The sequence below is a fragment of the Triticum dicoccoides genome, chromosome 3A (genome assembly GCF_002162155.2).
Source record: "Triticum dicoccoides isolate Atlit2015 ecotype Zavitan chromosome 3A, WEW_v2.0, whole genome shotgun sequence".
NCBI lineage: Eukaryota > Viridiplantae > Streptophyta > Magnoliopsida > Poales > Poaceae > Triticum > Triticum dicoccoides.
In genome coordinates, this window is record NC_041384.1 from 533,872,102 (window position 1) to 533,892,710 (window position 20,609).

Here is a 20,609-nt window from a genome sequence, read left to right on the forward strand (position 1 = left end):
ACACTAGATGAATATCTTTTCAACGAGAAAGTCACCCATCTCCTCCTCTATCATCCCAATATACTTCAGGCCCTTCCAAAAGTGTTTAACTTGAAAACATGTAAGGAACACAAGGTTTCTCTAATATTGGTAAATAATCCTTAATGAATAGGTGAACCCGAAGAGTAATTTTGAACCAGACATTGCACATGTTATTTCACTTGAACTAATATTTGCGTATTTGAAGTGGTTTGTACTTACATTATGACCTCACTTCACAAGGTGGCGTTTATGTTTTCTGAACAACGGGGATGGACCCGAAGATCCTAGATGAAAAATTGTTACAACACCACACAAGGACCCACAGAAAGATAAAAAACATAGCCAAATCCTTTAATTATGCAAACATGACACCTTAATTGAAATGCATTGCAGGTACGTGTTCGACCACTAGACCCATCAATTTCCGCTCACTAACCCTAAGCCTAGCTTTGCCTCATCAGACATTGATTCTTCGGTTAAGTCTTGTTGCATCGATAGTTAGCCATTAACACATCGATGAATGATTATGAAATGTGTGCCGCACTTGGCATGAGGCACATCAAAGAGAGTGCCACATCACCCTGATCACTGTAATGAGTGGATCCATGCGGTAGAAACCACTTAAAATGCTAAAACATGGTTCATAAACAAAAATTATGTGTGTATTATTTGGTAAAAACTATAAAAGAATAGAATTTGGTTCGATCCATAGTTGTATCGCGGAACACCTTTCTCCACAAGGAAATACATGAAAATTCGAAGCAAAAAAAGTTGGTTCCAAGGTTTTGTCGCACGACATGCATGCACCAAGCGAAATGTCATTAAGTGCATGCAGGGTAAGACACATATGATGGCATCACTACATTAAAAGCTACTCCCGAAGATAAATATTATTTTGTTGGTAAAATCATTGGCTTGATTGGAGAAGCCTTGTTCACTGTCGACAGCCCTTTTGGGACTCTTTTGTTACTATGTAATATTCCTTTGTGAACTTACATTTCACGTGGGGCATGATTCATCTTATATTTTATACACTAGCTATGGATATTTTTCTAATGAACATGTGCCGATTGTGGTACCAATACATTAGCACTCGTAAGTTTGTAAACCTGGCCGTAAGATATGTTTTGATAGTAAAACTATTCTTCTATTACCATGCAATAACACTCTCACCACCATCATTCTTGTAACAAGTTACCACGTGGTAACTTTAGTATAATACAGGGGCAACTTCGTAAATCATTGGATGGTGATTTTTTTATGGAAACATATGGATATGAGATAAAGTTCACATAATGAAGCTCTTGTTGAGACAAAGCCAACTATGAAGACGGGTTGTAACTACCGTTCACATTTTAGGAGTTAAAACATTTTAAAATTTCAATCTTCAGAAGAGTCAAGATAATATCGGTTGATACATCCTATTTTGTATGCATGCAGATTACAATGTTATTGAGTCGTGCCGAAGCATAATAGAGCATACGTTCGCATACAATTTTTAATTAAAAACAACTTATTTTTGCGGGAAAAAGTAATGCTAATATTTTGAGTGGATTTTTTTTAAGAAATGCCTGTAACTTTATCCAAACACGAGACCATTACAAAAGTGCAATGCTTTGGATACAAAATTCAATAAACTATGATACAACTTCTAAACAAAGAATTACAATAAAATCTGTTAGACACACCTTCCTCGTGATATTAAATTTTTGAAGACAAAATTATTAACAAAGACACTTTAGACGGGAAATTAGCCTTGTGAGCTTGAGCCCAAATAAGCTCGGATGAATAGTAAAATCGATTAAAAAATTCTGAATATTTTTGTGGTAATTTTTGACAAATGTTCCAAGTGTTTGGAAATTTTCAACATGGGATCACATTCTTGGAAGACGTGAAAAAAAAACAAAATCAGTGCTCCAAACTGTTTACGAAAGTAGTATTTTCGGAGCATCGATTTTTTTTCTCACACCTTCCACGAATGCGATATCTGTTGGAAACCTGCTGACGGTCCACCTGACAGGCCACCACGCAGGGGAGGCAAACCTCCAGGACCGAGTCACCCGCGACTCTCCAGTGCACGAACGCAATCATCTCCACATTCGGCATGATTAGCACTTATCCGATTCTGTTGTAACAACCTGTACAGCGTGTATATAAACGCTTGTTGTACCTGAGACTGAATATAGTGAGAATTCTCCTGTCTAACTTGGTATCAGACGCTCTCGATCCTCTCGCTTCCGCCTTCGCCATGAGCGTCCGCGCCCTCTCCGGCGCAGCCGCTCCTTTGGGGACGCCGACGTTGTCTTCGACCTGCCCTGCGTCGCCCCCAAGCCTGCACCTACTGCTCCGGCGCCCATCCGCGCTCCGATCCTCCGCGCGCGCGCTCCAGCGCCCCTACTGCTCCCGGCCGTGCGCTCGCCCTGGCAGCGCCGGCCGCCCAGGTCCCCATCGCTCCTTCTCCATCCATGCATCACATTAATATCTCGTCCTTCATCCCCTTCAAGCTCAGCCTGGACGCCAACAACTACTCGAAATGGCGCCAGCTCTTCGCCTTTGTACTGACCAAGTACCAAGTCGAGGATCACGTCGAGGAAGCCATTGACCCCCTGCATGCAGATGCCGTCTGGAGGAACGATGACATTGCCATCGTACTCTGGATCTACGCCACGATCTCCGATGAACTCTACGACGTGGTCCAGTCGCCGAACAACACCGCGTACCACCTCTGGCGCGAGCTGGAGGTCTTCTTCCGCGACAACGCCGCCGGCCGCGCCGTCCACATCGGGGCGGAGTTCCGGGCTACGGTACAGGGCGACCTGAGCATCGCCCAGTACTGTCGTCGCCTGAAGCAGCTCTCCGACGCCATGGCCGACGTGGGCGAGCCCGTCACCGACCGCTCCCTCACACTGCAGCTTGTGCGGGGCCTCAGCCGCCGCTTCCACGTCATGGCTACCGTGCTTCCCATGCAGGTGCCGTTCCCCACGTTCAACCAGGCGCGCTCCCGTCTCCTGCTAGAGGAGATCTCGCTGGGTGAGCGGGAACGCACCGAGGGGGCCGCGACTCTCTCCATCGGGCACGGCGGCGGCTCGTCGTCCGGCAACTCCGAGCGTGGTGGCGACCACGGTGAGCGCCAGCCTCCTACGTCCCCGACTGACAAGGGCAAGGGGGCGGCCACTCCACCCTCCGGCGACCGCCAGCATGGCGGGCGCGGCCGTGGGCGCGGCTCCAACACCTCGTCGCCTGCTCCACTCGGGCGCGGCCAACACCCGTGGCTCGGGTACTTCGCGCCGTGGGGCTCCCCGGCACCCTCCCCGCAGCAATGGCGGGCGCCTTGGATGCCGCCCAACTCTGCCGGGGTCCTCGGCCCACGCCCCGGAGCTCCGCACCAAGCCTACCCCGTCGGCGTGCCGTCCTCGTCGTCCACGCCTCCATGGGACCAGCAGCAGGCCATGATGGCCCAGGCCTTCGCCAACCTCAACATGCAACAGCCTCCGGCCACCCACGAGTGGTTCATGGACACAGGAGCTACATCCCACGTCGTCGGGCCAAGTGGTAACCTCACCAAGCTCCTTCCTCCTTCAATGCATACTCCCTCTACCATTACAGTAGGCGACAGTTCTGTGATTCCCGTAGTAGCCACCGGCTCCTCTAATCTCTCTCCTTACCCCTTCCAACTTAACCACGTATTGATTTCTCCGCGTATTGTCAAAAATCTCATTTCTGTGCGTCGTTTTACTCGCGATAATTGGTGTATTGTCTCTTTTGACCCGTTCGGTTTCACTGTGAAGGACATGGCCACGGGGAGAATTCTGATGCGGTCCAGTAGCTCCGGCGACCTCTACCCGTTTTTCCGATCCAATAAAGACGGCGGCATGGCCTTCACCATCTCCGGAGCAGGCGACTTGTGGCACTTGCGGCTAGGGCACCCTAGTTATACTTCTGTTTCCATATTAGCAAACAATTTCCTTGATTCCTGTAATAAGAGCAATGATTCCCGTGTGTGTGAATCTTGCAAGTTAGGCAAGCAACCTCGTTTACCATTTCCACAATCTTTTTCATATACTACTGCTCCTTTCCAATTAATCCACTGTGATCTCTGGACGTCCCCTGTTTGCAGTTTTTCTGCGTACCAATATTACCTAGTCGTACTAGATGATTTTTCCCATTATTCTTGGGTATTTCCCTTGCGCCACAAGTCTGACACTGCTGCCGTCTTATAACGTTTCTTTTCTCACGTCCTCACACAATATAATGTTGTTATTCGGTGTTTGCAGTGCGACAATGGAGGGGAGTTCCTCTCTCACTCTCTTCGTGACTATCTCTCTCGCTCCGGCGTCGTCTACTGCCTCTCTTGCCCGCACACTTCCGCGCAAAACGGGAAAGCAGAGCGCCTCCTACGCACCACAAATGACATGCTACGAACTCTCCTCATCCACGCCCAGATGCCTCCAGAATATTGGGTCGAGGCTCTCCATGCCGCCAATCATCTGATCAACCGGTGCCCCTCTTCGGCGGTGCACAATCTCACTCCTTTCTACCTTCTCAACGGTAGCCATCCGTCCTATGATCACATGAGGGTGTTTGGGTGTCTTTGTTTCCCCAATCTCGCTCATCTTGCACCGCACAAGCTCGCCCCCCGATCCACGTCGTGTGTGTTCCTCGCGTATCCACTTGAGCATAAGGGCTACAGATGCCTCGACCTACGCACGCGCAAAGTTCACATCTCTCGTAGCGTTGTTTTTGACGAACAAACCTTCCCGTTTTCCTCTCTCAACGCACAGCTGACCACACCACCACCTCCCACACCGGATCCACCCCTTTTTTCCCGGCGTCCCGATCCTACCTACCTTGTACGACAGGCTCGCGTCTTCTCCCAGCCCGGCGCTCGCTCCACGGACTGCGCACCTGCCCGCCTCAGCCGCCGCGCCCAATCCCACCCGCCCGACAACTCAGCGCGAGCCAACCATGCCTCCCAGCGTCCCACCTGTTGGCCCCACCCATGACGGGCCGCCCACCACTCCTGCGTCTGGCCGCCATGCAACACATGCATCCACTTCCAGCCATGCAGCCAATCCCGAGCCAGCGTCCCACGCAACGTCATCTGCCGCTCCTCGCCCGCTACCGCCCCGAGCTGTTCCAGTAGCACCACCAGCCAACCTCCACCGCATGCACACACGCTCCAAGTCTGGCTTTGCCCAACCCAAGTCCTAGTTAAACCTCTCTGTCACCACTCCTACTACCATCAGCCCCATTCCCTCCTCTTACCGCGTGGCTCTTAAGGATCCGAACTGGTCTAATGCAATGTTGGAAGAGTTTAATGTATTGTTGCGGAATGACACTTGGTCGTTGGTTTCACGTCCTGCAGGTGCAAATGTGGTCTCCGGCAAGTGGATCTTTCGCCACAAGTTCAACCCCGACGGGACGCTAGCGCGGTACAAGGCTCGGTGGGTTCTTCGCGGCTTCACACAACAAGCCGGTGTCGACTACGGCGAGACCTTTAGTCCTGTGGTTAAACCGGCCACCATTCGGGTCGTCCTCGGCGTCGCCACCGGCTCTTCGTGGCCCGCCCACCAGCTCGACGTCAAGAACGCCTTCTTGCACGGGCACCTCGCCGAGACGGTGTACAGTGCGCAGCTTGCCGGCTTCATCGACTCCTCGCGCCCACGAGACGTGTGTCGTCTCAACCGCTCGCTGTATGGGCTCAAGCAGGCGCCGCGCGCTTGGTTCTCCAGGTTCACCGGCTACCTCGTCACCCTCAGGTTCCGTGCTTCCAAGGCCGACTCCTCTCTGTTCACTTTGCATCATGGGCATGACACGGCGTATCTCCTTTTGTACGTTGATGATATTATCCTCACCGCGAGCTCCACGCCCTTCCTCCATTCCATTGTCGTCTCTCTTCATCGCGAGTTCGCCATGACTGATCTGGGCCCTCTTCACTACTTCCTCGGCATCAACGTAGACCGCAACTCCACCAGCATCCACCTTTCTCAGGAGCAATATGCCCTTGAGGTCTTGGATCGCGCCGGCATGCTAAATTGCAAACCGGTCTCAACCCCCGTCGACACCACCAGCAAACCATCCGCCATGGACGGGCCTCTCTTCCACGACCCCTCTCTCTACAGGAGCTTGACCGGCGCATTGCAATACTTGACTCTGACGCGCCCTGATATTTCTTATGCTGTCCAACAATGTTGCTTGTTCATGCATGCTCCTAGGGATGCTCACTACCAGCTGGTGAAACGTGTCCTCCGCTATGTGCGCGGTACGACGCGTCTCGGGCTCCAGTTCTACCGCAACTCCGGCAACGATCTCATCGTGTACACCGACGCGGATTGGGCGGGGTGCCCTGACACCCGCAAATCCACGTCGGGGTTTGCCGTGTACCTCGGCTCCAACCTCGTCAGCTGGTCCTCGAAGCGGCAGAACACGGTCTCGCGCTCGAGCGCTGAGGCCGAGTACAAGGGCATCACCAACGCGGTGGCCGAGGCGGTCTGGCTTCGTCAACTCCTCACCGAGATCCGCCGCCCTCCGCAGCGAGCTACCTTCGTCTACTGCGACAATGTCAGCGCCATGTACATGTCGAGCAACCCCGTGCAGCATCAACGTAAGCACGTGGAGATCGACCTTCACTTCGTCCGTGAGCGCGTCTCCCTGGGCGAAGTTCGCGTGCTACATGTGCCTACCACATCCCAGTACGCCGATGTGTTCACGAAGGGCCTCCCTGCGAGCATCTTCACAACCTTCCGATCCAGCCTCAACGTCTGCGAGCACCCTGTTGCGGCTGCGGGGGGGGGGGGTGTTGGAAACCTGCTGACGGTCCACCTGACAGGCCACCATGCACGGGAGGCAAACCTCCAGGACCGAGTCACCCGCGACTCTCCAGTGCACGAACGCCATCATCTCCACGTTCGGCATGATTAGCACTTATCTGATTCTGTTGTAACAACCTGTATAGCGTGTATATAAACGCTTGTTGTACCTGAGACTGAATATAGTGAGAATTCTCCTGTCCAACTATATCATGATAAAAAAATTAAGCAATTAGAACATTTGTCAAAGTTTACCATAAAAAACTTTCAGATTTTTTATTTTACTGTCCATCCAAGCTCATTTGAGCTCGAGCGATACTCCGCGTCCCGTTAGACACTGCAATTAGACCAGAGTAGCGAAATGGCTACTTCGGTTCTCAAACTTCAAATAAGAGAGAGTCATAACTAGGCTTTTTTTTTGTTAGAGATAAGTATGGGCTAAGCAGTTTTTTTTAGCAAATGGGTTAAGCAGCTGCGATGCCCATAACTCACTTGGCCCAAACTGAGAAGGCGGGGGTGCCAGGCGCTTGGTTGTAAACGGGCCGGCCAAATAAGGTGAAGCTCCGGCGCTCCATTCCAAACGCCGCCGCGTACAGCCCAGCTAAGCAGTGTAGGGTTTTAGCCCTCGTCTCCCCTCCCACTGCCGTGCCCCATCCCACACACCCCGCCGCAATGGCCGCCGTCGCCGCCGCAAGATCCTTCCTCCGATCCGGATCTGCTGCCTCCTCTCTCCGCGGGGCTGCCGCCAGAGCCGCCCCCCGCGCTGGCTCAGCTCCGCTCCCGAGGCGACTCCCGGCCTCTGCTCCCCGCGTCCTCCTAAGGTACGAGCGCTCTTGGTTAGTGGTTCTCAAGGAGCACTCGTTTTGCTACTTGATCTGGATGAAAATCTCGTGTCCATGTTTCGGCATCTGTAGGTCACCGGTGGAGATGACCAGCTTCTGCGTGGAGTCGCTGATGCCCATGCACAGTGCCACGGCGTCGGCGCTCATGACGTCGCTCCTTGCCACCCCGGCTCGCACTGGGTTTGGTTGGCTGACAGAAGGTGACTTTCACATTTCTATGTTTTTTTTGTTGTTTTCGCAATCTTAGATGGCTTAAGTCTTGATGCATGTTTGTCTGTTGCTATCTACTGTAGAGCAGACTAGTTTTAGTTGTTACAGACTGCAGAGTAGAGTAGTTTTGGGCTGATCACAAGCGCATTAGTCTCTGCGGGTTAGATCAATTTTGTCTTTATAATCAGTCTGATGGTAATATGAATTTGATGTGTGTTAGTTGTAATTGTGCTTTTAAACCTGTCCTAAAACAGGCTAATGTTGCATTCTCATGCTGTCATTACATTTTGACACCATATTTTTAGAGTGTTGCAACTCTCAATTGCCCATTTCATAACCATACTGTAATTATATCTAGGGGGAGAGTCAACAAACTTATGAGATGGGAGTCATTTTTCTGTAGATAAAAAAATTTCAAAATCTGATGATTAAATTTGTCGTGTTGAAACCAATCTTATACTTCCACATGGTCCTTGTTGTAGGTCAGGACGAAACTAGATGAACATCAAGCCCCAAAAGGTGAATAAACCTTAAGTACTTACTAATAGCTGTTGATGATTAAGTACCTTCATTAATTTATAGTTCAGAGGAATTCGTGGAAAGAGGAGACCACTGCACTTATTTGAAAGGGTCGGTTATTGAATAGATTGTTTGTAAATGAAAATCATAGAAGCCCTGCAAAGTGTGTTGCCATCACAAAAGAAATGGTGCACGGCAACAAAAGCTTCAAAATACCTTTTGGCTATTATTATAGTTGTCGACCTTTTGGCTATACCAGAGAATATTTGCTTTGGAAAAGTTTTCCTTTTATTAGGTGAAGCTGTATGTATATTTGGTCTTTAAGCAAATATTGTTTTGAATATTCACATAGTCATGAGTGACACATTTGAGGCAAAAGGGTCACTGATTCTTTTGTATTGACCCAGCTGGCAATGATGACGTGTGACAGTTTCTAGGTGGAATGTAGCAGATTATAATCTCCTCACCTCAAATATTCAGGTCTGATCATATTTTAAGGAGTATCCATAATAGCATATGTTTGTAGTGTGTTTCATAAATTCTCCTACCGTTTGACTTGCACAAGAATGCAAGGTGAAGATGCTTTAAAAAATCAGATCTGAAAAACCATGTCATTTTTTTCATGTGGTAGATAAAAACTGTACTCAGCCATGGCCATAGCAACATAGAAATTTGGACTTGGGTCCACTCCTCACTTCCCCATTCATCTGAAAGCCATTGCATCTTGATTAAGTTTCCTTTGAATTTAGTCATTAGTATCATTCGATGAGTTTATAGAAGTTACTTTACCGAATATAAGTAGAACATTAATCTGTTGGGATTTTGCCTCCATTATTTGAAGAAATGCTAGCAAATCTACATACTTAACATATGCTGGATACATATTACTCCCTCTAAAGAAATATAAGAGCATTTAGATCACTACTTTAGTGATCGAAACGCTCTTATATTTGTTTACGGAGGGAGTACTTTTATGATTATTGTCCGCAAAAAAAAACATGTCTGCCTTTCCTTGTAGCCAAAAGAATGTTTGTTTGACCCATTTTTTTTATCTCTGTAGACTTGTGAGTAGTGACAATGGAGGTTCTCTGGGATGAAGAACACATGCTTTTTATTTTTACGATATGTATCTGCTTTATTTTGCAAAGTGGAACTCATGGACACGGCGCAAAGTAGTTATTACGGCTGTTACATTTATAATGTCAGTTGAAGAGTTGGAGCTTAGATTATTCGTTTCTATTTGTAGATGGATGATTTCTTCTTGTCGGAGCCTGCTGTGATGGTACCTGGTACGGACCTGCCAAATTGAATTTGAAAGTACTCTTTGGTCGCCTTCTCAGTCTGTACTATCCTGGGATTTTCGTTTGTATAAGTGTCTACGGGATTATTATACCTGATTGTGCCAAGATTTAACCGACTTGGTCTGATTATGCCTTTCGTGGAGAAAAAAAATAATGCTTAGTTGGAAGTTTCTGCTTTGTTTTGCTTCTGCTCTTACGTTATCAAGTTGTTGGAGAAAAATGTACTCCAATCCTATCTCTAGCTCTCCGTACCTGCTTACTTTTAATTTTAATGTATTTAGCAATTTATGCAACCTGGCCTTAACTCGACCATTTCCAGTCTATAGTTCCAGTCGATCTAACAATCACACGTAAATAGGCATGATAAAGAGCAACTTGCCATTGTTCGAGCTAGCTCGTGAGTTGGCTAGATTATCTCGTGGTGCTTTTGATGAGGCCCTTAGTGCCAGAGTGGGTTTTGGCCCAACGGGCTGTTTTAGTGGCTGGGTTTCGGCCCAAGTTATCTTGGCCCACAGAAAAGTCCTTTCTTTGCTTATATGAGTTTTAAGCTGCTGGGCTGGATGAGTGATGGGTAGCTGTGGGCTATTGGGCTAAAATTAAAGTTCTTTGTGTTTTCTGTTTATTCGGTGTATTTTAGTATTATGATTATTCCCAAAATGTTTTGCACTGTTATAAATATAAAATTGCTAGAAAAATGATGTTGTAAATTACGTTTAGTTTTCTGAATGAAATGGAACCAATGAGAAATTTTATTTAGAAAGCTCTTATGACATTAATGTTTGTGTCATTTTATGGCATACTAATGTGATCATTTTGTAATACAGACCAATGTTGTTTACAATTTTGAATCAGCCCATTCATTCCTTATTATTTTCTGCCCAACGGTGATATAATTTGGACTTAATTTTTGCATGGAAATTGATCAAACAATGTAGGTTAATTTTTGTGTAATTTAATTTAATTATGATGTTCTTTTCCTTTACTTATGATATTTTGAATTCATGACAACTTCCAGTCCTCGTGGTCTCGAGATTGAGCCACTTACTGGAAACAACTTCCAAACATGAAAGGACTCGTTGCTATTGCATCTCAGCTGGCATGAGGTTGACCTCACGCTGAGGGAAAGTAAACCAGCGCTGAGGGAAAGTAAACCAGTGGAACCTAAAAAGGATGCCGCTGGGTATGCGGAGCTTAAGAAAGCCTATCATGCTAAAGTTGAGACATGGGAGAGGTCAAACAGAATGGTGCTCCCAATTATGAACTTCTTCATCTTGACTGAGATTAAAGGGGCTATTCCTGTTAATGAAAGTGTCGCTGAATATTTGAAATCGTTGGAAGAACAATTTAAGGGCTCGGAGTAAGTGTATGCAAATGAGCTTTCGCACAAGCTGCTTGCATAATATGATGGGCACGAATGTGTGAGGGAGCATATTTTAAGTATGAGCAATGCCGTGACAAAGCTTAAAACCATGAAGTGTGACTTGAGCGAAGAGCTTCTTGTGCTCCTAGTTTTTAGGTCAGTACTCAAATATAAAGCACGTGATTCATTGCACATTGCATTTAGGAGGAAGAGAAATTTCAAGAGTGAGCAGAAAGATCAAGCTTTCCATGTTAACTTTATAAAGAGGAAGCATGTGAATAATGTTCATAGCAATAATATGCCCAACAAAAAGTAGTTTTCCAAAATGAATCCTCCAAAGCCTGAGCAATGCAATGAGGCAAGTTGTTCACGTCCCGCTCCGTCAAATGTTGCTCCAGTAGACCTTAAAAATGTCGTTGGAGAAAGACTTTGCAATTTTTGCAAACATGCAAATCGTTCATACTCGAGAAGTATCAATCCTTCGAAATTGTGGCATCGTCGCTTGGGCCACATTTCGAGGGGGAGAATGGAACGATTGATTAAAGTAGAAATACTTCCTTGACATGATTTGGCTATTTGCAAAATTTACAAAGTCTTTCTCCGACGGTATTTGTAAGATTTACTAGAGCAGCTACTCAAGGAGCGGAACGTGAACAACTTTCCTCGTTGCATTGATTAGGCTTTGGAGGATTGTTTTTGGAAAACTGCTTTATGTTAGGCACATTATTGCTATGAGCAGTGTTCTCATGCTTCCTCTTTGTAGAGTTAACATGGAAAGCTTTATCTTTCTGCTCACTCTTCATTCTCTCTTCCTCCTGAATGCAATGTGCAATGAGTTCAAGTATTTTTCATTTGATTTCAAGAGAATTATAGTTTATCTTGAATGGATTAAACCGTGAGGGTAGTGACCTAAAAATTAGGAGCACAAGAAGCTCTTCACTCAAGTCACACTTCATGGTTTTAAGCTTTGTCGTGACATTGCTCATACTTAAAATATGCTCCCTCACATTTTCGTGCCCATCGTATTTTGCAAGCAGCTTGTGCGAAAGCTCATCTGCATACACTTACTCTGAGCCCTTAAATTGTTCTTCCGCCAATTTCAAATATTCGGCGGCACTTTCATTAGTGGAAATAGCCCCTTTAATCTCAGTCAAGATGGAGAAGTTCACAATTAGGAGTGCCATTCTGTTTGACCTCTCCCACTTCTCAACTTTAGCATCATATGCTTTCTTAAGCTCAGCATACCCAGTGACATTCTTTTTAGGTTCCACTGGTTTACCTTCCCTCAGCAAGGTCAACCTCATGCCAGCCGAGGTGCAATAGCAACGAGTCCTAACATGTTTGGAAGTTGTTTCCAGTAAGGATGAGGACTGGAAGCTGTCATGAATTCAAAATATCATAAGTAAAGGAAAAGAACATCATAACTAAATTAAATTGCACAAAAATTAACCTACGTTGGTTTGATCGATTTTCATGCAAAAATTAACTCCAAATTATGTCATCGTTGGATAGAAAATAATAAGGAATGAGTGGGGTGATTCAAAATTGTAAAGCAACATTGGTTTGTATTACAAAATGATGACATTAATATGCCATAAAATGACACAAACATTAATTTCATAAGAGTTCTCTAAATAAAATTTCTCGTCGGTTCCATTTCATTCAAAAAACTAAATGTAATTTACAACATCATTTTTCTGGCAATTTTCTATTTATAACAATGCAAAACATTTTGGGAATAATCATAATACTAAAATGCACTAAATAAATAGAAAATGCACAGAACTTTTATTTTAGCCCCATAGCCCACGGCTACCCATCACCATTCGGCCCAGCAGCAAAAAAACTCATATAAGCAAAGAAAAGAAATTCCATGGGCCAAGAGAACTTGGGCCAAAACCCAGCTGCTAAAACAGGCTGTCAGCGTTTCAAATTTTCGGTTTCTAGGGTTAGGGTTCAGCTGAATTGGCGAAAAAATTGGGACTTTATTTTTATTTCACCAATTCATCATGGTCTAATTGCTAACAAGAAGTAAAACACGTGCTAATTGACATCTTGAAGCGGAAACGTGGCATAGTTAAACTAACAAAACTTGTTAATAATCTTAAAAATCTAGCACTGATCTAGTAGCAAATTACCATTGTTAGATTTAATCCCATAGGATCTACTTAACAGGATGGCATGCCTAGTCATTGGATCACCTAATTGCATAATGAACAGAGAGGTAGATTAGGATCTTACCACCAACGGAAGCAGCCATTGGTGTAGTCGAAGTCCCGTGCCTGCTCGATGCAGGCTTGATGTAGGCTCGGGGTATAATCCAGATAGAACAGAATATGGTTTCCCGCAAAAGAAAAAAAAACAGAATATGGTAGTTTTGTATATGAAGCGGTATGGGTTCGTGCGCCGCTCTACACCCCTAGTGCAACGAAATTGCAAATGGTGCATGGGCACCATGGTGCCCTTTTCCAAAAAAACATTTTCTAAAAGGCAAAAAAATTGAATTTTTTGTACACACAGACGTGCATACTATGTATGCACAAATTTTCTCAACATTTTAATTTCACACGTGACGTACAAAGAAAAGACAAATATTATGTTTTCAACATTTTGTTTTTGGTCGGAATTTTGTTTTTTTACAGCTTACAAATTATTTATTTTCAAAACAAAATTTCATGAATCCATAGTGAATACATACAAGTTTCCATGGATATTTTTCTGATTTTTTAAACTTCTAAATATGTTTTTATTTTTTCAAAAAAGAGCCACCATAACTTCGCACTTGTTATTACAAGCAATGCATATGAAACTATGGGACGGAGGGTGTAACGTACCACTTTTCAAACCCTGGCCTAGTTGTTGTTACCGTTTAGGCTAAGAATTTTTTTCGTGTGGAATAAAATAAATGTTTGAACAATTTATTTTATCTTCAGCATTTTCATATCTGGGTTCATGTCCATTGAAAGTGCACTAGTACTAGCTAGGAGTTACTTGGACTCGTATCCATCTTCTACTCGAAATCAAGCCCACTCTTCATCCTTTTCCTCTAAACTGGCGATACAAACTCACTTTTTAATTTCATTGGGACTCAAGCCCAACGACCCAAGGATAGCCAAACGTCCTGCTCAGCTCCAATACGTTTCCTTGGGTCCGGAAGGTTCCTTTGGGCGACCAAATACAAACCAACTTGTGTCAAACTCGGATTCCAGCTTTGGCTTCGAATACTAGAAAGAAACCCAATCCCATGGAATTCTAGTCGACCTAGGGTAGCTCCAACCGACCTAGGACCCTTATAAATACCTCCCCTACACCCCTAGGCTCGAAACAGACGAAACCATAGCTCACAAGCCACCCAAAGTCGCCACAAAGTTGATCTCGCAAAACTCGTGAGACACCATGAAATTGTCCCGTAATCCGTCTGTTTGAACATCTTCTTGAAGAATCCTCCATTAGACTTCTATACATAATCGAGTCTACTCCGTGCGTGTAAAATTTAAGGGCGATCCAACGATGCAAACTCTCGTGACGTTCTATTGAGATTTGTCCAGGCAAATTTTTCTGCAAATTCAAACTTCCGATTTGCAATTATATCCTTAGGTTAGATTTTTTTTTGCATCGCCAGATCTTTCTAATCTGATCTCTAGGAAGACATCAATCTCTCCCTAAATCGTTTCTCTAATCCGTGCAGCCAAATTCGATCACCGAGGTCTGCTTCGAGCCACTATATCTGATAAAACTGTCCAAATTTTCACTGGTTTTGCAAGCAGCCTAGCGAACGACTCGGTATGCCAAGCTTCAAACCCTTTGGTCATAATTTAGCCCTTTATGTCTATTTAGTCTAGTTTATAGATCTCCCAAAGCGACGTAGCTTTGATTACCACTTTGGGTGATCCGTAAACTAGAATAGAATAGACATATAGGGCTTGATAGTGAACAAAACGTTTGATGTTTGGCATACCGAGTCGACCGCTAGGCAGCTTGCAAAACCGGTGAAAATCTGGACAAATTCGCTTTTCAGAGACAGTGGCTCGGAGATAACCTCATTGATCGAATTTGGCTATATGGATTGGAGAAATGTTTTAGGGAGAGATTGAAGACACCCTAAGATCATATTAGAAAGGTCTAACGATTCAAAAAATTACCAAACCTAAGGATATAACTTGATTGCAAATCGGAAGGTTTGAACTTGCAGAAAAACTTGCCTGAACAGGTCCCGATAGATTGGACATTGCGGAAGTTTGCACCGCTGGATCACCCTCAAATTTTGCACGCGCGGAGTAGACTCAATTCCTTAGAATTCCACAGGAGGATTCTTCAAGAAGATGTTTGAGTCATCGAGAACATACAGATTACATGACAGTTTCCTGTTGTTTCACGAATTTCGCGATATCAACTTTGTGGCGAGTTTGGGTGGCTCATGAGCTATGGTTTCGTGGGTTTGGAGCCTAGGAGTATAGGAGAGGTAATTATAAGGGTCCGGTTGGAGCTGCCCTAGGTTGACTAGAATTGGATAGGGATTGTATTTCTTTCTTTTCTTGTATTCAAAGCCAATGCTGGAATCCAAGTTTGACACAAGTTGGTTTTATTTGGTCGCCCAAAGAACCTTCCAGAGCCAAGTAAACTTGTTGGAGCAGAGGCAAAGATGTTAGGATGAAATTCATAGTGAGTTTGGATCGTCGGTTTAGAGGAAAACAGTGATGAGTGGGCTTGATTCCGAGTAGAAGATGGAGACGAGTCCAAGTAACTCCTAGCTCAAGTACTAGTGCGCTTTCAATGGACTTGACCCAAGAGATAAAAGTGCTAAAGACAAAAAGAAATTGTGCAAACATTTATTTTATTGCATGTGAAAAAAAATCCTAGCCTAAACGGTGACAACAACCAGGCTAGGGTTTGAAAAGTGGTATGTTACAGTGGGAGTATCTAATAAAGGGTTGTTGAGATGCTAAGCAAAAGCGAGTATAGTTTAGGGCAGGAAAACTTAAAACTATATATCATGAATTACTATAAGCAGATGTTTGGGCCTCCAAAGGATAATTTCGTTTCCTTGGATGAGTCGAGGATAGAGGATGTGCCCCAACTTGCTACGGATGAGAATGGGATTTTGACCGCCCCGTTTTCGGAGAAAGAGGTGTTTAAGGCTATATCATAAATGAAGAATAATAAACCTCCAGGCCCGGATGGTTTTCCGGCGGAGTTTTATAAGAAATGCTGGCATATTATTAAGAGGGACTTTATCCCGTTGTTCCATGATTTATTCTGTGGGCAGTTACAGTTGTCTCACTTAAATTACGAAACAATTACTTTGCTTCCTAAAATAGAGGCCGTGCGGATCGAGCGGTTCAGGCCTATCTGTCTTCTTAATGTCAGCTTTAAAATTTTCAATAAGGTGGGGACTAATAGGCTTACGCAGATTACAGATACTGTGGTGCAGCCTTTCCAAACTGCTTTTATGTTGGACAGGAACATCCTAGAAGGGGTTGTAGTTCTGCATGAAACGCTCCATGAGATCCACACGAAAAAACTAGATGGGGTGGTTTTCAAAGTGGATTTTGAAAAAGCGTACAATAAAGTCAAATGGTCTTTCCTTTAGCAGGCTTTGCATATGAAAGGATTTAATCAGGCCTGGAGAAACCAGGTTGATTCTTTCACGCAAAAATGAAGTGTTGGAATCAAAGTGAATGACGACATAGGTCATTAATTCCAGACACACAAAGGCCTGAGGCAAGATGACCCGATGTCACCGATTCTTTTCAACATAGTGGTCGACATGTTGACAATCCTAATAGGAAGGGCCAAGGAGGACGGCCAAGTAGGTGGCCTAGTTCCGCATTTAGTGGATGGAGGAGTGTCAATCCTTCAGTACGCTGATGATACTATCATATTCATGGAGCATGATTTGGCTAAGCACGAAACATGAAGCTTGTGTTATGCTTGTTCGAGCAATTATAGGGGTTAAAGATTAACTTTCATAAAAGTGAATTGTTCTGCTTTGAAAGAGCTAAAGATGAACAAGATGCTTACACACAATTGTTCGGATGCGAATTGGGATCTTTACCTTTCACATATTTGGGTATACCAATTCATCATCGCAAGCTTTTAACAAAGAATGGAAATGCATTGAGGATCAATTTGAAAAGAAACTAAGCTGTTGGAAGGGCAAGCTTATGTCATACGGAGGCCGATTAATTCTCAGTAATTCGGTTCTTACGAGTATGCCTATGTTTCTCTTGTCCTTTTTTGAGATGCCAGTTGGAGTCCGGAAAAGGCTAGACTTCTATCGATCTCGATTTTTCTGGCAGAGTGGTGAATTAAAACGAAAAGATAGTCTCGCTAAATAGGATATTATTTGCAGATTGAAAGACCAAGGGGGTCTCGGCATTGAAAACTTAGAGGTGAAGAACAGATGCTTACTTAGCAAGTGGTTGTTTAAGCTATCTGTAGAGACGGATGCCACGTGGGCACAAACCCTGCAGAACAAGTACCTTAATTCCAAAACATTGTCCCAGGTGACAGTGAGGCCGATTGATTCACCTTTTTGGAAAGGACTGATTAGAGTAAAATCAACTTTTTTCAACAGGACAAAATTTGTAGTTGGAAACGGTACTACCACGAGGTTCTGGGAGGACACATGGCTTGGGGAGACGCCCCTTGCACTCCAATATCCCTCTCTCTATAATATAAGCTTATGTTGCATCAGTATTACAGTCCAATCCTCTGAATATCCAATTTAAGTATTACAGTCCAATCCTCTGAATTTCCAATTTAGAAGTACTCTAGCGGGCAATCGTTGGGAAGCTTGGCTCCACTTAGTGCGAAGATTGATGGAAGTCCACCTTTCTCAACAACCTGACCAATTGAGCTGGAAACTAACAAGGAATGGAGAGTTTTCGGTAAATCCATGTATTTGGATGTTATCAACTCTAGTGCTATTCCTCGTTCGAAACATGTCTGAAAAGTCAAAGTACTTTTAAAAATCAAAGTATTTATGTGGTTTGTACATAAACAAATTATTCTAACGAAGGACAATTTGGCAAAACACAATTGGCCAGGATCTACAAGATGTAGTTTCTGTGATAAGGACGAATCCATCAAACATCTTTTTCTCGACTGTCCCTTGGCAAAAAAAAAAATGGCGGACAGTGCACTTAGCATTTAATATTACTCCTCCGAATACCATCAACACGTTACTTGGGACGTGGCTAGATGGGTTAGATCCCGATACTGCAAGACATATCCGTGTATGAGTATGTGCTTTATTATGGGCTGTCTGGAACTGCAGAAACGATTTGGTTTTTAATAGAACAACAAAAATTCATTTCTTGCAGATTATCTTCCGGGCCACTACACTTATCTGTATGTGGTCGCTACTCACTCCGACGGAGGCCAGGGAGCATTTGGTTACTGGATCTATCCGATAAGAGACGGTAACTCAGGATATCTTCAACCGGTTTGGATGGCGGTTATCTAATAGAATAAGTTTTTAGTTTTATATCTTATATTTTTGCCTGCCGGTTGTGGCTTTCCTGTCATGATGCTTATGCTCTTTGTGAGCTTTTTTATTTTATTTTTGAGACCTGGAGACCTTTGTAGAACTTTTTTGCTTATTATTAATAATATGGTCGTATGCATCGTTCTGATGCAGAGGCCGGGGCCCGACCCCTTTTCAAAAAAGAAAAAAAAAGCAGGTTTGGAAAGCACTTGTTCTGATTAAGAGCGAAATAAGTCCACTCTTACACGTAGACCTAGACCTGTACATACTCGTACTCCACAAGTGAGAAATTGTTGTCCTCCTTCACATCGAAGCTTGCCGGTTCAGTGACATCAACAAGCCCCCGTTTGTCAACAGCTAGCTTCATTATCCCCTTGGGCATGCCAAGCTTTGCATCCCAAAGAATAACGGTGTTGCCGGGCTTCAGCATGTCAACTGTCAAACACATGTAATTTCTGCTGTTAGATGTTTGCCATGTAAAACCATGCTAACCAAAACAGTAAGACAATCATGCATTTGTCTAACTCTATGAAATGAACAGATTACGGAAGGATCTAATTTGCTACGTTCAGAAATTATAACCGTATACAAAGTAGACTCCTCAAATAAACATTTTTTTATTTAATACTCTGCGTCTAGTATTGTCTAGGATGGTCAATGTGATCAATCAAGGACAATACTCTGCGTCTCTGCCCGTATCCATACTCACAGCAGTATAGCATGCACGCACGTACTGATCCCATCAATGAACTAACAATTGTTGTTCCTAAACGGACTCAGAGAAGGCGATGTAGCTACTGCATGCTGGGTAAACGAAATAGCGGGAGTCTACTCTGCACTACTCCATTTTGATGCTAGGTACTGACCATTGATCAAGTACTCATTCTTGATAACTAGGAGCGCAATTTTGCACATTAATTTACAAAGCATAAGCGCGAGACACCCCGAGTCAAAGATTTAAACACAACAGATGCTACGTATTTAGCAGATTAATTAATTACTACAGAAAAAGGGGGATGCATTACCCTGGTTGTTGCGGGCGGTAAAGAGGATGCATCCCGTCTCATCACCGACGAGGCACTCGGCGATCCTCGTGGGCCTCGCCGCCGGGCCAAAGCGGGTCACCACGGTCTTGGTCTCGGTCTTGATCTTGGAGCTTAGCACCTTAACGAGAAGCGTGTGGCCGGTCGACGTCCCGGGCCTGAGATCTCCCACCTTCATGAACACCGGCGTCCGCTCTGCCGCCGCCGCAGCCATGGAAACGGAACAAGCAAACAGATTGAAACTCGAGGACGGATGATAAAGAGTTGATGCTACGATTACGACGAGTTGGGACTTTGGTCTGCCAAAACTCTAGACGCGATGCTGTGAATTTAATATGGATGGTTACGAGTCTCAGTCCGTGGTCGAGAGGGAAAACGATGGGGCGGAGGAGTTGTTATTGCATCAGACGTTGCCATTGTTATCCGTTTTGCTTTAATCTGCAAAAGGTGAAAAAGGCTCATCGAATCCAACGTCTTGAGGATCCCTCGAGTCTCAGGCTCTCAGCTACACAACGATGGACGATTTTGCATCTTGGTCATATTCCAAAGAGGCCGTCCATATAGTCTTCGTGCTGCTTACCTCGGTTGATTTGATCCGCCTAATTTTTCACTCGGTTGTTTCTCTAGATGTCAAAAAAAAGGCAGCTGAGTGAAAAATTCCGCATCAGTCAATCCGCATAGCCCCGAGGATGAGTGAGGGAGGCCGCAGCCGAGCCAGGACCTCCCCGAAGATGGGGGTGACATGGCTGGCTGTGGCGTCGTTAACGGGGGCGTTGGTGGAAAATTGAGAGGTTTGGGTAGGGGGCTTTTGCGTTTTGATTGCCGGTAAGATTATAAGCTTTAGGCTGCCCGCAAATCAAAGTATCAGAAGTGTATCATGCATATTAACTAGATATTTTTATAAGATGGCACACAATTAAACTAGACATTTTTTCTAAGATGACACACAATTAAATGAGAAAAGAGAGGATTTGTATCATATCATGATATCATATAAAATGTTGTCTTATATTGT

General features: G+C 44.6%; 2 protein-coding genes across 11 annotated transcripts; one reads left to right on the forward strand and one right to left on the reverse strand.

The window, feature by feature from the left end:
• The first annotated feature begins 7,401 nt into the window (after window positions 1-7,401).
• On the forward strand, window positions 7,402-9,937 carry LOC119269024 (protein NUCLEAR FUSION DEFECTIVE 6, mitochondrial-like). 10 transcript variants are annotated; one of them, XM_037550771.1, is made up of 5 exons: window positions 7,402-7,651; window positions 7,745-7,872; window positions 8,365-8,401; window positions 9,462-9,465; window positions 9,648-9,937. In XM_037550771.1, exons 1-3 carry the CDS (start codon window positions 7,503-7,505, stop codon window positions 8,382-8,384), a joined length of 297 nt encoding a protein of 98 aa, XP_037406668.1. In that variant the 5' UTR covers window positions 7,402-7,502; the 3' UTR covers window positions 8,385-8,401; window positions 9,462-9,465; window positions 9,648-9,937. The 10 variants fall into 10 exon arrangements, 5 of the variants coding, with proteins under 5 accessions (XP_037406668.1, XP_037406665.1, XP_037406666.1 ...); XR_005133398.1 differs by adding an exon at window positions 8,809-8,881 and having other exon boundaries at window positions 7,403-7,651; window positions 9,462-9,937; XR_005133399.1 differs by lacking the exon at window positions 9,462-9,465 and adding an exon at window positions 8,809-8,881 and having other exon boundaries at window positions 7,403-7,651.
• An 8,727-nt stretch (window positions 9,938-18,664) lies between these two features.
• Window positions 18,665-19,869, reverse strand: LOC119272033 (uncharacterized protein At4g28440-like). Its single transcript, XM_037553633.1, has 2 exons — window positions 19,577-19,869; window positions 18,665-18,986 (listed from the first exon to the last, which is right to left on the reverse strand). The coding sequence occupies exons 1-2, from the start codon at window positions 19,806-19,808 to the stop codon at window positions 18,805-18,807; spliced, it is 414 nt and encodes a 137-aa protein (XP_037409530.1). The 5' UTR covers window positions 19,809-19,869; the 3' UTR covers window positions 18,665-18,804.
• Between the last annotated feature and the right edge of the window lie 740 nt (window positions 19,870-20,609).